At 38.2% G+C, this 19,136-nt stretch overlaps 1 protein-coding gene across 16 annotated transcripts in view; it reads right to left on the bottom strand.

The window, feature by feature from the left end:
* Nucleotides 1-19,136, bottom strand: part of Stard6 (StAR related lipid transfer domain containing 6) — a 44,250-nt gene that overhangs the window by 12,887 nt on the left and 12,227 nt on the right. For 11 of the 16 annotated variants that reach the window (XM_042263713.2, XM_076555464.1, XM_042263711.2 and 8 more), the window contains 3 exons: nucleotides 15,673-15,790; nucleotides 12,864-12,957; nucleotides 11,414-11,654 (listed from right to left, as the gene is read on the bottom strand). In XM_042263713.2, coding sequence (XP_042119647.1) covers nucleotides 11,456-11,654; nucleotides 12,864-12,957; nucleotides 15,673-15,790 — 411 coding nt within the window. In that variant the 3' untranslated portion in view covers nucleotides 11,414-11,455. Of the gene's footprint in view, nucleotides 1-3,149; nucleotides 4,024-8,958; nucleotides 9,469-11,413; nucleotides 11,655-12,863; nucleotides 12,958-15,672; nucleotides 15,791-19,136 lie in introns of those variants that run through there. The other 5 variants (XM_042263717.2, XM_076555468.1, XM_016001195.3 and 2 more) reach the window with 4 other exon arrangements.

The following is a 19,136-nucleotide window of genomic DNA, read 5'->3' as shown; positions in this document are numbered from 1 at the left end:
TCCCTTCTCTTTCCTGTTTGGCAACGTATACACAAACATTTTTAATTTTAAACATGGTTTGCACATACTAGGGAAATGTGATATTCATCTGAGCTTTGTTCATTTTGCTTAATGATTTTCAGGTGCATTGATTTTCCTGCAAATGGCATTATTTTGTTGTTCTTTACGGCTGTATAAAATTCTATTGGGCATAGGTACCACATTTCTTTTTGCGTTCATCTGTTGCTGGATGAAGAGGCTGGGTCCATTTCCAGGCTCTTGTGAGTAGGGTAGCAATAAAGAGGGATGTCCAACTATCTCTGTGGCATGTGGACAGAGTCTCTCCAGTGTATACCTAAAGGTAGACTTGCTGGATTATATAGTGGTTTTACTTTTTGTTGCTTTGAAGAAACTCCATACTGATCTCCATAGTGGCTACAACACTTTACCTATCAACCAGCAATGTCTAAGGGTTCCTTTTCCCCACACTGCCACATCCTCGTCAGCATTTATTGTCACTTGTTTTCTTGATATCCTTTGGGACTGGGTGAGATCAAACCTGAGATGAGTTTCAACTTGCATTTCCCTGATGAAGAGGATGTTGAACACTTTTTCAAAAATTTATTGGTCACTTGTATTTTGTTATTTGAGAACTATAGTTCATTACCCAACTTACTAATTGGATTTTTTAAAATTTAATTTTCGCAGTTCTTTATCCTAGATATTTATTCTATGTGTGATATCTAGTTGACAATATTTTCTCTCATTTTGTACAGTGTAATTTTCCTCTGGTGATTGTTTCTGAAAGTCTCAGATGTGGGACTCAAGAGGACACTGAGACAGATTGTTCCGGTTAAAAAGTTCATTAGAAGATTACTAATGCTACGGACAAACAACGGCACAAACAGAATTCAGGGCCCAGCATCAGAGCTAGACAAGGTGGAGGCACTGTGAAGAACAGTCAGGGCCCGAGCATCACAGAGAGACAGCATGGCATGGGGGTGTGGGGACTCGGAAGGAAGGAATCAGGCTCAGGCAAAATCAGGGTCCCTTCTAAGGGCTCTCTGAGGAAGGGGTGTGGTCCATAGCACAAGCCTGCAGTCAGGTTCCTGGATTCCCCAGTAGGAGGCAGGAAAGAGGGTGGGGTGGAGGATGGGTGGCCTCCTAATACCCACTTTGCTATAAATTCCCTTCTGCTGGTGAGAAATTGGGGCAGTTGGAAGTTAGGTAGCTAGAGATTAAGGAGAATGCTCTCAGCAGTGTGCCTGTCAGGGTGTGTGTGTGTGTGTGTGTGTGTGTGTGTGTGTGTGTGTGTGAAGGGGTGGTGGTGGGTGGTGGGGTGGGAGGGTGGAGGGCTGCTACAGGGCTTGTGGCCTGAGCAGCAGCCTGGTCCAGATTCTATGATTGGTTTCCTTTGCTATGCAGTCATTTTTTTTAAAAAAAAATTTAAAGTTCAGGTCATTCTGTCAATATTGGGATTCTTTCCTTTGCTTTTCAGCAAAAGATGATCCAATTAGTAAGTTGGGTAATGAGCTATAGTTTTCAAATAACAAAATACAAGTGGCCAATCAAAAGCTTTCGACATCCTCTTCATCAGGGAAATGCAAGGATCCTCTGTTTTGCCTATGCCTATACCCTGAAGTGTCTCCTCCTGTGTCCTGCAGCAGCTTCAGGCCCACCAGGGTCCTTGACCCATTTTTGAACTGGGTTTTGTTCAGGGTGTGAAATGAATCTCCTCTAATTCTACATTTGGAAATCCAGTTTTCCCAGCACCCTTTGAAGAGATGGACTTTTCCCCAGTGTGAATTTTGGCATCTTCGTCAACAGTGGCTCTACTTGCTGTGTGTATAGCTAGATATTCTCTTCCCCTTTCACTGATCTACACATCTGGTTTTGTGCCTGAATCATGCGGGTTGTTTTTTTTTTTTTTTTTTTTTTTTGTCACTATGGCTCTGTAATGTAATTTGAGGTCACACACGTGTCACGGTACCTCCAGCTTTGCTCTTTCTGCTGAGGATTCCTTTGGCTATTTGGGATCTTATGTGTTTCAGTATCAATTTTAGGACTGTTTCTCTAGTGTGAAGAATGTTATTGGCATTCTGATGTGATCTTTTGATCTGTAAATCAATTCCAGAAATACAGCAATGTAGCCATGTTTACAACATTAATTCTGAAAATCCATGAACATGGGAGATCTTTCTACCTTCTGGTGACTGCCATAAGTAGTTAAAGTTATTGGGCCGTGTGTGGAGTGAATTTGAATAGGTAAGCAGTCTATAGCAAACTATGTTGATATGCAATCAATTTTACAATACTATTCAACCTTCCTGGGACTGACCATTTGGGATCAAGATCCAGAGGCACGTAGGAAGAGTTGTGCAGGCTGGCACGTCACTGAGTCAATCTCCAGTCAGCCAAGATCTGATAATGTTAAGAGTGGAGGATTTTGCTTTTATTTTTAACACATCTCCACAGTATCTCCTCCAGTTTTTATTAAACTTTATATAGTGTATATAGCTTCTTGCATCCTTGCTTAGGTTGATTCTTAGGTTTTTTTTTTTTTTGAAGCTATTGTGAATGTGAAAAATATTATGATATTTTTCCTGAACTCTTTCACGGCAAATTCACTATCGGTGAACAGAAAATATACTGTTTTGTCTGTTGGTTTTTGCATCATGCTGCTTTGCTGAAAAAGTTATCAAGTTTCTGATTTTTGGGGAATGTCTTTTAAATATAGTGTCACGTCCTTTACAAACAGAGATCTTGATGTTCTCCTTCCCATTTGCATCCCTTTTATTTCCTTCTTTTCTTATTGTTCTACATAAAAGTTCAGTCACATCTTGAGCAAGAATGGTACCGATTCCCCTGTTTTGGTCTAGATTTTAGAAATGTTTTTCTTCATTTAGGAAATGTTAGCTACAAGTTCATCATATAGCCTTAATAATGCTTAGGTATAGTCTTTCTATTTCTTCTGGGATTTTTTTTTAAGTGAAGGCTTGTTAATTTTGTTAACTGCCTTTTTTAAAAAAAAAAATCAATTGAGATATGCATGTGGTTTCTACCCTTAACTCTATTTGTGTGCTGAATTCAATCTATGAATTTGTATATACTAAAGCAACCTTGCATCCTTAGAACAAAACCATGACCACCTATCTCATTACTGTGTTTTTGAATTCAGGTGGTGATAATTTTATTTAAAAATATCTTGTATTAATTTCACGGTAGAAATTTATAGGTCTATAGTTTTTTGTGTGTGTCTCTATCCTGTTTAGATATCAGGGTAAAACTGGCTTCATATTGAGTTGCTGGTATTCCTTCCTTTTCCATTCTGAATCCAGTTCCTCTGCAAGAGCAATGGGCACTCCTAACTGCGGAGCCATCTCTCCAGCCCCTGGAATCTGCAGTACTCGCTAGTGATTCTGTGTCTGGCATCTGTGGTAGTTTCTCCTTTTTCATCACACAGTTGATTTAGTCAGATCTTCTCCTTCTTTTGTTAGTTTGAGTTTGTCAATCTTGATTGTATCATAGACCCAGATATGCTATGATGCTATTTATACTAACGATACTGTAATACAGCTCTACTATGTGTTGTCAACTTAGTCTCCATTTGATTACTTCCTGTCCAGATCTTTACTTCTTGCCATCTGCTCCTTTGTGGTTTGGGGTATTTTTGTTTTTCCGAGGACACTAAGGTGCATCATTATTTATTTGAGATCTTTGTTTTTTTTGTATGCAAGTACAAATAGCTGTAAACTTTCTTCTTATACCATGTTTAAGTAAGTTGTGGTTTCATTGTTATTTAGTTTTAGGAACTCTTAAATTCATTCCATGATTTTTCTTCAATGACCATACTGTTCATTCAAGAAAGTGTTTTGCCTTCTCAAGTTTCTTGAGTTTCTATGGTGAGAGTACACATTTGTTGGTTTGGCTATTTCTTCTGTTTCTTATGGTGATGGTGGTGGGGAGTCTTCTCATTGAAGAGTGTACTCTGGAAGGCTCCATCCCTAGAAATGCTCAATGAGGAGAAGACTGCTTTGGCAGCAGCTATGTCCAACCATGCAAGAGATAGAAAGGCACTTAAAATCAGTGATAGCCCACTACTAATACATGACTAGCGATCAAAAACTGAAACAGCAAAGTATTACAGAATATGATGATGTTAAAAACTGCTTAGAGTTAGTTTGGAAAGAGTAAATGAAATAAAGGAAGAAGACAGGAAGGAGGAGAAATGGGTAAATGAAAGTGAAAGAGCAGCAGAGAATAATGTTATGGAGGGCAAGAGATTAGAAAAGCAACAAAACATATTTACTAATAATAAGTGTTGAAAGTGCTGATGAATATAACAAAGTAAATATCAAACTTAACATAAAAAATTGATTACATGTGCCAGCGCAGGTCACCCTGTGACCACGTGACATCATCTGTTCCCAAATACATCCAACTACCAGGCCCAGTCCTGCCCAGGACAACTGGCACAGTGGCCCAGCCTGGTGACTCTTTCTAATCCCAGCTTCCCACACCCTTCCCAATCCCACCCTCAAGACTAGCTTTCACAACACAAGTAGGTGCTCTGCCAGCTGCCGGAGGAGGGAACGATGAGTAATCCTACCCAGTGTGAGGCCTCTGAACCACAACGATGACCGGCCTGGCAAAATGGCCCAAAAGGTGCAGTAGTGGCGCTGACATTGGGTGGGAAACAGCAGCTCTCTAATTGGACTGAAGGCCCACGCAACAGGATATCGTGATTGGTAATGGAAACCTAGCCAGCTACCCAGAGCTAGCGAAATCATGATCTTAGTGGAGAGCGACGACTGCCACGTTACTGGACCAATATAATCTTAACTGTGTGTGTCTGTCCTCTGGCTAGGACCGCCTGACTTTTGTCAGGCTTACTTTTTGGAAGGGCATTCTGCTCCTCCATCTCCACCAGTGAACTGTGGCTGAGGCTGTGTATCCTTACTTCTCTGTGTTGCTTGTCCACGCCTCACCCCCACATACTTCCTGGTTTACAGAGCACTTCCTCTATTTTTCCTTATTCTGACGTCCTTCACATACACATTATGGAAGTCAGATCTGCCACCTTAACCTGAACATCCTACAATTAATATCTGATATGACTGATGTTTAAGTTTGCTCAACTGTTTATCTTGTGGGAGAGGGTCTTTTTTTTTCTTGCATCTCAGAAATACAATTTACTTTTGAAATATTAGACCTATGGGTTTAGAAACGGCCTCTCTTGGCTCTGGGCTTTTTATTATAAGTCTAGTTATTGGTCTCCCTCCCTCCCTCTCCTTTTCCCTCCTTCTCTCCCTCCTTCCACTTTTACTTTTAGACAAAATCTCCAGCCCAGGATGGCCTTGACTATTGAAGAAGACTTTGACTTTCTGATTCGCCTGCCTGTACTTCTTGAAAGCTTGAATACAGGCTACCAGCCTGCAACCCTGCACCACACACAGCTCCCAGTTTATGTGGTACTAAGGATGGAGCCTAGGGTCTTCTGCATGTTGGGAAAACACTACTGACAGCTACCCTCTAACGCCTAGATTTCTTTTTTTGTCAAATTTGGAATTTAGAACTTTCTTGAATTTTCACATTTATTCAGATTTAAGTTTTTAATCATCTGGTGTAGGTGGAATTTTTTGCCCCACCAGCCAGCTCTCAAATAACCATTCAGACTTATTATTAATTATAAATGCTTGGCCGACAGCTTAGGCTTGTTACTAACTAGCTCTTACAACTTAAATTTGAATATGATAAGATAAAAAGGTCAATTTTTGAATCTACTTTTAAAAAGGAACTACTTGTTTTAAATAGGATAAGTAATGAAAATTTTTTTTGTCTGAGTTTATCAAATGTTACGGGACTGGACATTGTTAATACATATAATGAAGTTTTTTGTCTGAATCCGTCAAATGTTAATGGACTACACATTGTTAATGTAACTCTTGACTGTATATATTGTGTATATTTACTGGATAGTTTTTCTTGTATTAGTTATAAGCTTTTTTAAATTTTAGACAAAAAGAGGGGAAATGTGGTAGTATTGTATTCCCAAAAATATTGTGTACCCTAATAAATTTATCTGGGGTCAGAGAACAGAAAAGCCACTAGATACTTAGGATAGGCAGTGGTAGCACACGCCTTTAATCCTAGCATTCCAGAAACAGAAATCCATGTGTTCAAGGATACAGCCACGCATGGTGACTCATGCCTTTAATTCCAGAAAGCGAGCCTTTAATCCTAGGGAGTGATGGTAGAAAGCAGAAAGGTATATAAGGTGTGAGGACCAGAAACTAGTAGCATTTGGCTGGTTAAGCTTTTAGGTTTTGAGCAGCACAGTTTAGCAGCTGAGAGCCATTCAGATATGAGGACACAGAGGCTTCCAGTCTGAGGAAACAAGATCAGCTGAGAAGCTGGCCAGGTGAGGTTAGCTGTGGCTTGTTCTGTCTCTTTGATCTTCTAGTGTTCACCCCAATACCTGGCTCAGGTTTGATTTTATTAATAAGAATTTTTAATATATGTAGTTCCTGCTACATAAATTAACTCATATTTATCAATCTACATGCTGCCACATGACTTTTTGGAAGAGAGGGGATGGCAGTGCTGGTGACTGAGCCTAGGGCCGCATGCATGGCAAATAAGTACTCTACCACTGAACTATATAGAGCCCTGGCCCGTAGGTCATTGATTTGATGATTATATTACATTCTCACTACCCTAGTAATGAAAAGAATGTTAAGGCACATACTTGAAACATCTCTGTTTACTGAGATACCTGCTTAAGCCTTGGTGTTCAGCTACATTCAATATTTAGTTTTGGGTAGATGAGTAAGCGTATGCCCACGGCAGCATCATTAGTTGTATCCTATGAAACTATGCAGGCAATTGTCATGTATCCATTGAAGCTTTCCATTATATCTGGTCATCGATTCTAGTCTCACTAACAAATAATGATGTCCATTTGGATATTTTAACTCCCAGATATTCATTTCTAAATACAGGTAAACATCTTAACCAGTATATGGTAAAATTTGATGATTATTCACTTCTCATTACATTCCATCAAACTATAAACTTAATTTTTATTGCAGAAATATTGAAATATGAATATAAAATAATTTTATGTAAAAACAAGAACTTTCAAAGGATTAGAATTGACAATTAATATCAAAATATTCAGAGAATACATTATATGGTTCATTTTATAATGGAACAAAGTTTTTTTGTGTGTGTATTTGGAAGTAATTGCTACAAAAGTTTGTTATCTAGAAATGCTGGGCTGTCCCACAAAAATACATAATATATGATATTTAGGCTTCTGAGTAACAAGAGTTTGAAGAAATTGTTAGTAAAAGTTGCAATAATGTTGAGAAAGTTGCTGTAAGAAACTAGTATGTTTTCCTTGGAAAAGAGACCAAATGTTTGCTTTGGGCTAAGGTATCTACAAGCAAAATGTGGAGCGCGCCACCTGGTGGTGTTTTACTGCATAGGATTAAGGTATTAAATTTTTTTTTTTTTTAAGAGTTCTCCTTTCTCCAACTTTAGTTGAAGTGTCAGTTGTCATCTTTGTTGTTCTCATTTTTGTCTTTTTCTCCGTCTCCTCTTCCTCCTTCTTTCACTTTTTTATTGAAAAAAATTTCTTTCATATGCTATATTCTGGTCATAATTTCCCTTCCTTTATCTCCTCCCCGATCCTCCCCACCCTCCTTAAATTGTGGGCTTGATTCCACGTGGAGTCACATGACTGACATTGTGTGGGAGTCACTAATTTGGCAATAGGAAAAGGTTTCTGAATGTGCACTCACCAAAACTTTGAACTCAAACATGAAAAGCATTTGAGGTGTTTCTGTGATGGCCTGTGTTGAATGTAATACTCCATTCACTCCAGCCTTGGTTCTCAAGACGACACAGCATACTGTAATGCTGATCTTGATCTCCTCACTCAGCGCTGTGCTGTTTAATCATGAGTTTCTGAATGTTCTATGTTCTTGTGGTTTTATTCCACCGTGCTCAAACAGAATACAAGGAATTATGCACTTTTCCTGTATGTTAAGATTTGCTCTTTGTAGGTGTGTGTGTGTGTGTGTGTGTGTGTGTGTGTGTGTGTGTGTGTTTTAGAGAGTTTCATGAGCTGTTCATTCTTAAGTATTTGTATGAAATTCTTTGCCAATACCTTTAAGTTCATTTGGTCTATTATGCCATTTAATTCAGGTACTCTTCCCGCCCCTCCCCCCCTTTTTGCCTGGAAGTAAGGTACTGAAGTCACACACTACTGTTGTGTCAGGGTTAATCATCTCTAGTAGTATTTGTTTTATAAAATTAGGTATGCCCATGTTCTATGCCGACTGTTTGGAACTGCCACATGCTCTTGATGGATTCTTCACGAAGTCATTATGAAACGATTATTTCTGGCTTAATATCAATTTTTTAAGACATTAGAACAAGTGGCTTACTTGTTTCCTAGTTCTAATGTGCTTGGATTACATTTTCCACCATTCTTTAACTCTAAGAATGATAGTTTGAATGAGTTATCCACCCCCCGCCCCCATATATTCTCTGGCATTCTGAATGTTTGGTCCTCAGTTAGTGACACTGTTTGGCTAGGTTTAGGAGTTGTGGCCTTGCTGGAAGAACTATGTCCTTGGGGGTGGGATTTAGGTTTAAAAGTCTTGTGCCTTTCCCTGTGAGCTCTCTGCATCTTGTTGGTGGTTCAGGATGTGAGCTCTCTGTTGCTGCTCCAGCTAGCAGGTTCTCCCTGGTGCCACGCTTCTCTGCTATATGGTGATGGATTCTCATAAGCCCAAATAAACCCTTCTATCTATAAGTTGATTCAGTCATGGGGTTTTCAAAAGGATAGAAAAATAGCTAATAAGGTAGCATTTCTCTTTTATGGTGAGGTGGTTTCTCAGAATAACAAAAAGATCCAGCATTTAATCCAATATACTAGTATGTGCCTTTTGACAGCAAAATCAAGACCACTGATATTTAGAGTTATTATTGAAAAATGCATATCATTTCCTCTCATTTGTGGATTTTGTAGTATTTGGTGTTTTCTTATTCCTCTCTTGTTTAACTACTATTGAAGAGTGGTTCATTCATCCCTATTGATGTCTGTCTTTCTTTTCAGTCTGAAGATTCAGTATGATGTACCTAGTTGGAGGCTGAGAGGTCCCAGTGGTCACTCCTTCAGTGAACCAGCCTTGAGCTGCTGAAGGCTGAGGGTGGCTATGGGAACGTGGGTCCGTGGAGTAGTGCAGACTCTTTTCTTCTAACCATCTGAAGGTAGAAATGAAGACTGTATGCTCAGGAAGGTCCAACTCCATCACTGCCCAGGCAAGCATCGCAGCACACCCAGGAAAAATCAGTAAAGAAGGCACTCCAGGGAGACTCTGGTCCTGTCAATCACTCTAGTGAGCTCAGCATCCCACTGATGCTGCATATCCCCCATCCCATGAGGTGTTAGCAACAATCTGAACAGTGCAAGTTTCTCTGGAAGACCAAGGGTGAGCAAAAATATCAAATAATTAATTCAACCAATCAATGACCTAACACCAAATGTGCGAATCCCAACACCAAAGCGCCAGTAACAGGAAAAACCAAGACAATCTTTGTCCTCTAAAAAGTATTAATCCTATAGTAATGTCCTCCACGACAGTGGAGATTTTTATCTCAGAAAATGAATTTAAAAGAATAAAAAGAACTCTTGGAAGAGTGCTGAGTATACAGACAGCTGAATGAAATAAGGAGGTGGACATTCTCTGAATGTGTGCCAACCCTTGATCCTATCATTATTTTTAAAACTTTCTGCCATTCTGCTAAGTGTGCTGGCACCTCAGTTTGAATTTTACTTTAATTTATCTAGCGGCTAATAATGTGGAACATGTTTCTCTTTTTTGAGTTTGTTTTTCAATCACGTATCTTTCTTAGGGCCATTGCCTTTGGCTACTTTTCAACTGGATTGCTTTTCTACTACACATTTTGAAAGTTCCCTGCTTATTTCAGGTGAGAGTTCTTTGTTAGAATGGTCCTTTAAGAAGGCAGATTCACTGCTAGGTGTTATTAGCACAGGAGCTGGGTAGTGTTCATTTCTACCCTGGAGAAAGCACAGCATTGACTGAATCTCATGGCAGAGGCATGTCACAGATCGATGCCATTTCTGCCCTTGCTGATACCTTCTTGGTGGAAGTGGACAATGATTTGCATATGTATGCTGCCTTTGCAGTGGGGGCATGAGCTTGTCTCTCCGGGTGTCACCGATGACACCCTAGATGAAGGAAATGGAGACAGAATGAGATTATCTCTGTGACTCTCAACCTTGTTGATCCCCAAGTGGAAATGGAGGTTCAGATAAACATCACTGGTTATGTACTGGAGTGTTACTGGTTTCTTGTAGCACGAATCTTAAAAGGTCTTATTAATAAAAACAAACCCAGAGCCAGGTATTGGGGTGAAAGTTGAAAGATCAGAGAAACAGAAGAAGCCACATCCAACCTCACCTTGCCAATTCCTCAGCTGATCCTGTTTCCTCAGACTGAAAGCCTCTGAGTCCTCACTGGAATGGATCTCAGCTGAACTGCTGTTAAAAGCCTAAAACCTTAAAAGAGCCCTAGTTTCCGGTCTTCAAACCTTATACACCTTTCTGCTTCCTGCAATCACTTCCTGGGATTAAAGGTGTGTGTCACCAGGCCTGGCTGTTTCCAGTGTGGCTTTGAACTCACAGAGATCCAGACGGATCTCTGCCTCCAGAATGCTAGGATTAAAGGGGTGTGTGCCACCATTTTCTGGCCTCTATGTCTATTTAGTGGCTGTTCTGTTCTCTGACCCCAGAAAAGTTTATTAGGGTGCACAATATATTGGGGGACACAATATCACCACAGTTTCTGGTATGAAAGATGGAATCCAGGGTCGTTATATGGTAGGTTATTATTCTACCCTTAGATGCACTCTGAGTTCCCTAGTGTTCAGTTCTTATGTTCAAGTTTCCATAACTCTCAATTGAAGTAGTAAATGAGGGAAAGGTAATTTAAAATACACTTTTTATTTATTTTTGAGATAGGGTCTTTCTGTGTAGCTCAGGCTGCTCTCGTGAGCTGGTCCCATCTCAGTCCCTCCAGTGCCGGGGTTACAGGTGCTTGCCACTGTCCCTAGATGAATAATTAATGAACTTCTAATTACTGTTGACAGCTGACTCTATCTGCTTGTTTATGATCTGAATGTGGAGCATTTTCAGGTGGGCAAAGTGTATTAATAGCACATTATTTCATGTCATGTGAGATTAAAAGCTATATATAATGGAGTTTTCTTGTAAAATGAAGTTCTTATTTTGACAAAACATTCAAGTCCTCGGTACAAGGATAATGTCTAGAGACATATAATAGATTTACACATATTGACTTAGAAGTAATCAGCAGGGACAAACTACACTTACTAGCAGTTTGTACGGTCTGCAATTGCTATGTTTAATGGCAGAATTGCTTTATTTCTTTTTGTGTACTAATGGGTGCCCACTGTGACGTCTCCGTACTGATAGAGTTTCATACGCCTTTATGCCATCTTTTGCATTGAGGAAGAAGTTCACTAAGTTGGATGGCATAACTTTCTCAATTAACGATGTAAGCCATTTTCCTCTCATGTCTATCTGGACAAATACCACTAGATTGGAATATGCTGGGTTTCTGTAAGCAAATAAAGAGTTACAAAAGATAAAGCATTCTTAACTTGACCTTAGGAAGTGACAAGTTTATAGAGAGCAGAAGTCTTCAATTAATTTTCTTCGATTCTTTCTATCGTGCATATGACAAGACAATTAACTAAAAGGGGAAGGGACAGTGACCTTATAAAATAAAAATTCTACATAGAATATAAGTAGTCAGAAGGTATCTTAAAATCTCAGCTTTAGTTACCCTTTCCTTTTGCTATTTCTTCTATCCTTTGAGTAGATACCGTAGTCCTCAGAATTCATACCTTTTCTTTTCTCTCAACATTTGTTCTACTCCTGTTTATGTAGCATTTATCAACTTTATAGAGCCCATATATATACATCTTTACTTAATAAGAAAAACAATATCTGCCTCTATTAAAAATGAAAAAATAAGGAAAATTATATACCTATGTTCCTGCATATATGTGCAGTTTTTTTCAATGAGATATATTTATATTTCCTTTTTTATTAAACATAGATTCTTTTCTCATACAATATAATCTGAATACAGTTTCCCCACCTCTGCTCCTCCCAGTTCCTCCCCATCTTCCCTCCCATTCAGATCCATTCCTTTTCTGTCTCTTATTAGGAAAGAACAGGCTTCTAGAAGAGAACAACAAACCATAGCAAAAAAAATCTAACAAGATAAAATGAAAATCATCATAAAGCTGGCCAAGCCAACATCATGCTTATAGTTATATAATTATTTTTAATAATTTTATAACTATAATTTTAATACTAAAATTGTATTAATTTGCTCTTCTCTGAGACAGAGTTTGGCTATGTATCTCAACTGGGCCTTAAATTCACTGTAGTATAACCAGCCTCGCCTGGAACTCATCATGGCAGTCCCCCTGCTTTCACTGTCTGAGTTCTAGGGTTACCGGCTTATATGACCACACCCAGCTACAGACATCATGGAAGGTTTAGTTGTGGGAAAATATTTGTGTGTTTCACTTTGCCCAGAGCCCTAGGATATATTTCATAGTAAGTTATCTGTTCTTATATTTAAGACAACAACATAAAAAGTTATTTTTAAAATTGCTTATGGGGCAGTCTTTTTTTTTTTCTCCCAATAAACTATGTTGGTACATATTTCTATTGGTAAGCTAGGGATCCTAAAGTAAATCCTAAGTGGAAGTGGAAAACCCTGTTAAAATAGACACCTATGAATAGCACTTACTCTTTGAGAGGTGAACATACATAGCCAGAAGGGTAGTTATAGCCACGGACATAATGTGAAGTCGGAGGATATCCTGGGAAGTCCACACTGCGAGCTGTGATTACAAAAGGTGAAATGAGACAATTTCACAAGGGCAAACATTATTTCTAGAAGCATAATTTTAAAATAAATGATGGCATTTGACTTCAATGTTAACACTAGTTTCACAGTGTACATATATTTATACTAGTATCCCTAAAGATGCTTGTATATTTTTATACAAAAAAAGTTCTTTAAAAGTATCAATTAGTTACTTTCTGAGGTTTGAAACAAATAAACAAAGCATAAAAGATTGTTTTATTGGGGCTCATTGACTTTTGTTAATACTTTCATTCTCCATGAACTATCTGAAGTACTCAGACACTTTAAATGCTTTCTTCTGTTAATTCCATGTACTAATTTCAAAGTGTAATTAAAACTTAGTAGAATTTACCTTAGTAATTAATTATGCAGCATAATATGTATATTGCAGTGAAAAGAAGGAAGGTGAAATTTAAGACAATTATATATTTTCTAAATAGTTTACAAATTTATAACTTTTGCTAGAGCCAGAGAACATGAATTTTCCTAAATTATTTTAGCAAAGTCTATCCAAAATGCACTAGTGTAGCGGAGGAATGTGGTGGAGTGAATATTCCATTTCTGACTCACTTCTAAACAGAGCCCATTATGCTGGTATGCTGATATTGCCAGAGTGATAGACATATTTTCCATTTAAAACGTGGAGACTATGCTTGTATTTCTTTTCTTTTCTTAAATCTGTTAGTTTACCAAAAAGTGTGAGTCTTTAGTGAGGCATGTACTGTGGTAGGTAGCATTTGTTTTGAAAATCAGAAAGACTAGAGTTTTAAATTCAGTAGCTTATTAGATAGCTAAATCAGTATTTTTACTACTCAGTTTCTGGAAACTTCAGTTTTAACCTTAGTGAGACACACATACAAAATATTTAGCTCAAAGCAAGGTGCAGAATAAAGCTTTAAAAATACCCAGGCCGGGCGGTGGTGGCGCACGCCTTTAATCCCAGCACTCGGGAGGCAGAGGCAGGCGGATCTTTGTGAGTTCGAGGCCAGCCTGGGCTACCAAGTGAGCTCCAGGAAAGGCGCAAAGCTACACAGAGAAACCCTGTCTCAAAAAAACCAAAAAAAAAAAAAAAAAAATAAAAAAATAAAAAAAAAAAAAATAAAAATAAAAATACCCAGAAGAAAACTGACTATACATTGAACATTTATTCAGTGGAAATTTAAGAAAATTTAGCTTTGTTGATGCATAAAATGAATGGTTATTTCTAGTCACTAGTTTAAACTTATATGTTGCTTTATTTACTTACTATTTTTTGAGACAGGATCTCAATATGTAGTCCTGGTTGGCTTGGAACTCACTATGTACACAAGGGTGGCCTCAAATTCATATAGATGAAGGAATGCTCCATTGTGCATTTGTTTAATTATTTTCTAATTTTGCTATGGTGGGATGGAGCCTCGTCCTCAGGTGGCGGTGACAGTACTGTGACACTGAGCTCAAACCCCAGCTGTTGTTTGACCTTCCCTCTGACTCTTAATAGAGGCCGGAAACAGCTTGTTTTTAAAATGGAAAATCACAGCCCTTACAATTCAGAAAAGGCAAAATTTCATATAGTAGGTAGTGAAAACATTTTATGTGATGAAACTTTGAAAACAATGATTAAAATATGTATACATATTTTATGAGAACATTCATCTTTTTTTGTTTTTGTTTTCTTTTAGTTTTTTTTGTTGTTGTTGTTCTTTGTTTTTCTGGGGTTTTTTTTGAGACAGGGTTTCTCTGTGTAGTTTTGGTGCCTGTCTTGGATCTTGCTCTGTAGACTAGTCTGGCCTCGAACCCACAGAGATCCACTTGGCTCTGCCTCCCGAGTGTTAGGATTAAAGGTGTGTGCCACCACTGCCCGGCGAGAACATTCATCTTTAATGATCTGCTCTAAGGCCCAGAAAACTGGCTTTGAGTCAGAGGGCTGAAAAGTCTTGTCAGTGAAACAGAATACTCGAGTCATCCCATTGTAAGTACTGGGAAGTAATAACACAGCTTCACTGTCTATCCCTGAGTAGCTTACAGGAGAGAAAATATTCTCATAGAAATTATAGGATTAGATCAAATTCAAGAAGGAAATTGGGATCTTCACTGCTATTCTGTCAAAGTACTTTCATCAAACATGATCTTAAGCTTTCAGAGTCCAAACCTTGTGGTGTGAAAAGGTTTTGTGTCAGTGACACAATTTAGCAAATAATGATATTATTTGTGTTCCACAGAGTCACATTATTGCAGAGTAGGCTAGGGTTATATCAAAACTTGCATTCCCTAGAAGAGATATAGGCCCATTTAAGGAAAGACCCACCCAGAAGTACTCAGTATTATCATACTTTATACTCAGTACTGTAACAATTATTATATATGCCCATTTTAAACGAGCCAAGTATAAAATTATATATAAAAGGCTAGTTTTGTTTTATAGGATTAAAAATGTATACATTGAAATTTTAGTTTACAGTCTCTATCTGTGTTGATTCCACAGTTCATACTGCAAAAGTCCAGGAGCAACTTATCTACACAGCACCTCTTGGATTAGGTAAAATACCTGGCCTGTGTACATGACACAAGCTTTTTGGTTGCACTGAATAAACAAACAAAAGAACTGAAACTATAGTTTCTTCTAAACTATTAATACTAACTATTAAAGGCAAAACATTTTTAATGACACATAGTAATTCTAAAACATGGGCAAAATGTTTCAACTCACCACAGATAATGTCAAAATTCCCTTCATAGTGTTTGAAGTATATTACGTCGATAAAGTCTCTAGGGGAAATGGAGCCCATGGCAAAACTATTCGTAATGGTATGACATATAAATGTGTCCTGCAACAAATCAAACCATAAAGGTTGCAAAAATTAATGTCAATAATTTATTGTTCCCCAAAAACTTCATCATGTATGTTTAGCCTGTCTTTAGATGGTCTCACCAAATCAGCCTGCATTGACAGTGTTAAGGAACATCAGTCACAGTTAGGTGTGCACAACATTCGGCAAGGAATCTGAAGATCATTATTCTAGTTGTAGATAGAGAGGACAAGGCCCACCAGATGAAATCCTACGCACAGCTAGAAAGCAGTTCAGAATTAGAGCTGAGGTCTTCTGATTTCTGTACAGCACTATTTTGTCCCTCCGTGGGGTTGGTAAAATATTCTGAAAAATATATGATTTGGCACTTTATGGCATAAGGCCTAAAATTAATGACCAGTGTTTGAAACCATCTGGTGAAACTGGATTTTGAATGGCTTAGCTGCAAATACTTCCAAGTCTGTCCTGCTTGCATGTGAGATCCCAGTCACTATCCCTTTCAGTGATTTCAGTTCTCTGTTGGCCTGGGTAGCATGACAGACTTTTTCTGGGAGACATAAAACACAGGTCTACTCATCCCAGAAAGGGTGCCCATGAGAGAGCAACATAAGGATACACCAAAGTCTGAACAAAAAGGTTACTCCGGAATATGGGTGGGAGGTTACTTATTGACAGGAGCAGAAATGACTCAAAGATATCTGCACTACCAAAGCCCACCCAGCACAGTTAATCAGCTCATAAAAGCCGGAAACCTGGAGTTCACTACACTACCCCGGCAAGCAGCTCAGAGTCTGAGAGTGTCTGTTCCAGGTGGCTCTGTTTGTCTGGGCCTCTTCCAGGCAGTTCAGCTGGTCTTTGTTTCTTCCAGGCAGTTGGGCAGTTCTCTGCTTCTTTCTGGCTGTTTGGTTTGTCTGACTCTCAGCAATCTTTACTATTCACATACTTGTGAAGAGGGAGGAACCTACTGAATCTTGTTAGTTTCAGGGACTTCCTAAAGCTATTTAAGTTGCTTACTTCCTATCTTAATGGAGCTTCCCTTAAGGATGGAATGTTTCACTTCCTTATAAACATCCTGTCATAAAGTAGCCTGTTCACTTTCCCTTTATATCCTGTCTCAAGAAATTTCTCTCCAAGACGTAAGGCTTTAAATTGGAGAAAACGCTACACAACATCTTGGCACCACAAGCCTGCCTCCCACAGCCTCTGGTTATTAAATCTATTTTCATGTTACCCTGTGTGGTACTATGCCCTCTTCTCCCAGTCCAGGATTCATGATTATATACCATTGTTTATCTCATTTGCCCATTGTATTGTATATTTGTTTTTCAAGAGTGACAATTCTTCCTTCATCCATGGGCTGCATAACAGGCAGTTAACACTCCTGGAGGTGAAAGCAATACTATAAATGTGAACAGGAAGGTGAAATGACATTATTCAGAGATAAATGGAGTATGGACTGGAAGGGGCAGGACTGGTGTACAAAGCCTTGTTCTGTCACATATTTGCAGCGGCACATACTTGCCGAAGGAGTCTAGGGCAAGTCACATGACCTCAGTCTGCTTTTTAAGTTTTTTAGTGCCCATGGAGCATTCTTTGCTACTAACTTGCAACAACAGCAGACATTTTTGAAGTGCTAGTGGACCCTTCAAACCAATTAACTCTCATGTCTGGGTTTTCATTAGTGAGGCACACTGTTTCTCAAACTGACTGCTCAAATCAGTTTGAAAAGATCATGGACATAATTTGCTTTTATTTTGAGAGGATAGGAAAATAAGGTCTCTCTACAGATACAAGGATCTATCTTTCAGGGCTTCCCAACAATTTGTCTTTCTAGGCTTTAAGATAAGTTTAATAAAGCAAGTAAAATTACAGAAGCATAAATATATGATAATCTGAGGAGCATGCACCTAAGATATTTGCTCCTTTGTTCTGCAGGATGAAGACTCAAAGAGCCAAGGACCCAGTAATCTAGATGTTTACAAATATTCAGCTATAAATATCATGAAAAGTTAGTCTTATCAATGCCACATACTAGTCTTTTTAATGTTAATATTAGCTAAAACCCTAGCAACAGTTTTTTCCCTCATTCTGGATTTTAATGTTTCCATAGAAATATCAGTTCTTTTTCTTATAGAACTACCTTTACATGTAACTCAACCTTTCTCACTGCTTTGAATACACTTTCTTTTTTTTCTGTGTCTTTTGTGCTTTAACTACAATACTACAGGGAGTGTTTCTTTTCTGGTTCTATTTGGTGTTCCATATGCCTCTTGTATCTGGATAGCTATCTCTTTCCTTAGATTTGGAAATTGTTTCTTCTAGGATTTTAATTGAAAATATTTTCTAGGCTTTTGGCATGGAATTCTCCTACTATGCCCATAATTTGAAGGAGATCTCAAACATTCCATTTACACTTAAATGTTATTTCTTAACTGAGTGATTCATTTTTTTTTCTACTTTATCCTCAAGCTTTGCTATTCTATCGTCTGTATGATACATTCAATTGGTTAGGTTTTTTTTTTTATTGAGTTTTAAATTTGACTTTTCATTTTCAGCTTCACAGCTTCATGGATTTTCTTTAATGTTTCTATATCTTTATTGAGTTTTGTTTTCATATCCTGAATCGACTTTGTTATTTTATTAACCTGTTTGTTTTGTTTTCTTGGAATTCATTGGAGAGTAATTTGTCTTTAAATTCTTTCTGGTGTTTGTGCCCTTATTCAGTTCTTTGAATTTTTTTTATAATTGTTTTAAATTTTGTCTATGTTGTTCTCATTAGGGACCATTACTATAGGATTGGTGATCTTCAAACAAGATATTTTGTTTTTCACATTGCTTGACTAATTACATTGGGATTTCCCATATTTTAAAATATGGAACACTTCACTAGTTTGCATGTCATGCTTACATAGAAGTCATAAAATTTTCTCTGTATGGTTTTTAGTATATGTGCTGCCATAAAATGTTCTTTCATTAGTTCACACTTTGTCTTGAGTTTGTCAAAATGTTTTGATTTGCTTTTTTATCGTGTGTGTGTGTGTGTGTGTGTGTGTGTGTGTGTGTGTGTGTACACACGCACCTGTTTACAACAGTGCATGTGTGGAGGTTAGAGGACAACCTTGGCTGTAGATTCTTGCGGTCCACTTCGGTTAAAGCAAGACATCTCTGTTGTTTGTTACCGTATACAACAGGCTAGCTGGCCCATGAGTTCTGACTCATCTCTAGGCTGTGTCTTCCATCCTGATTCTCCTTGCTCCATACTGCTATCACCCCAGCATAAACTACCGTAAGGTTCCATTTAGATTGTTCTGATAGCTGCCTTCAGTTGTCATGGGAAGTTTTACTGGGCATCTTAATCTGATTT

This window comes from Peromyscus maniculatus, chromosome 19 (assembly GCF_049852395.1).
Source record: "Peromyscus maniculatus bairdii isolate BWxNUB_F1_BW_parent chromosome 19, HU_Pman_BW_mat_3.1, whole genome shotgun sequence".
In the NCBI taxonomy this organism is placed as follows: domain Eukaryota; kingdom Metazoa; phylum Chordata; class Mammalia; order Rodentia; family Cricetidae; genus Peromyscus; species Peromyscus maniculatus.
The sequence above is the reverse complement of the archived record's forward strand: the minus strand, read 5'-3'. Positions and strand labels throughout refer to the sequence as shown.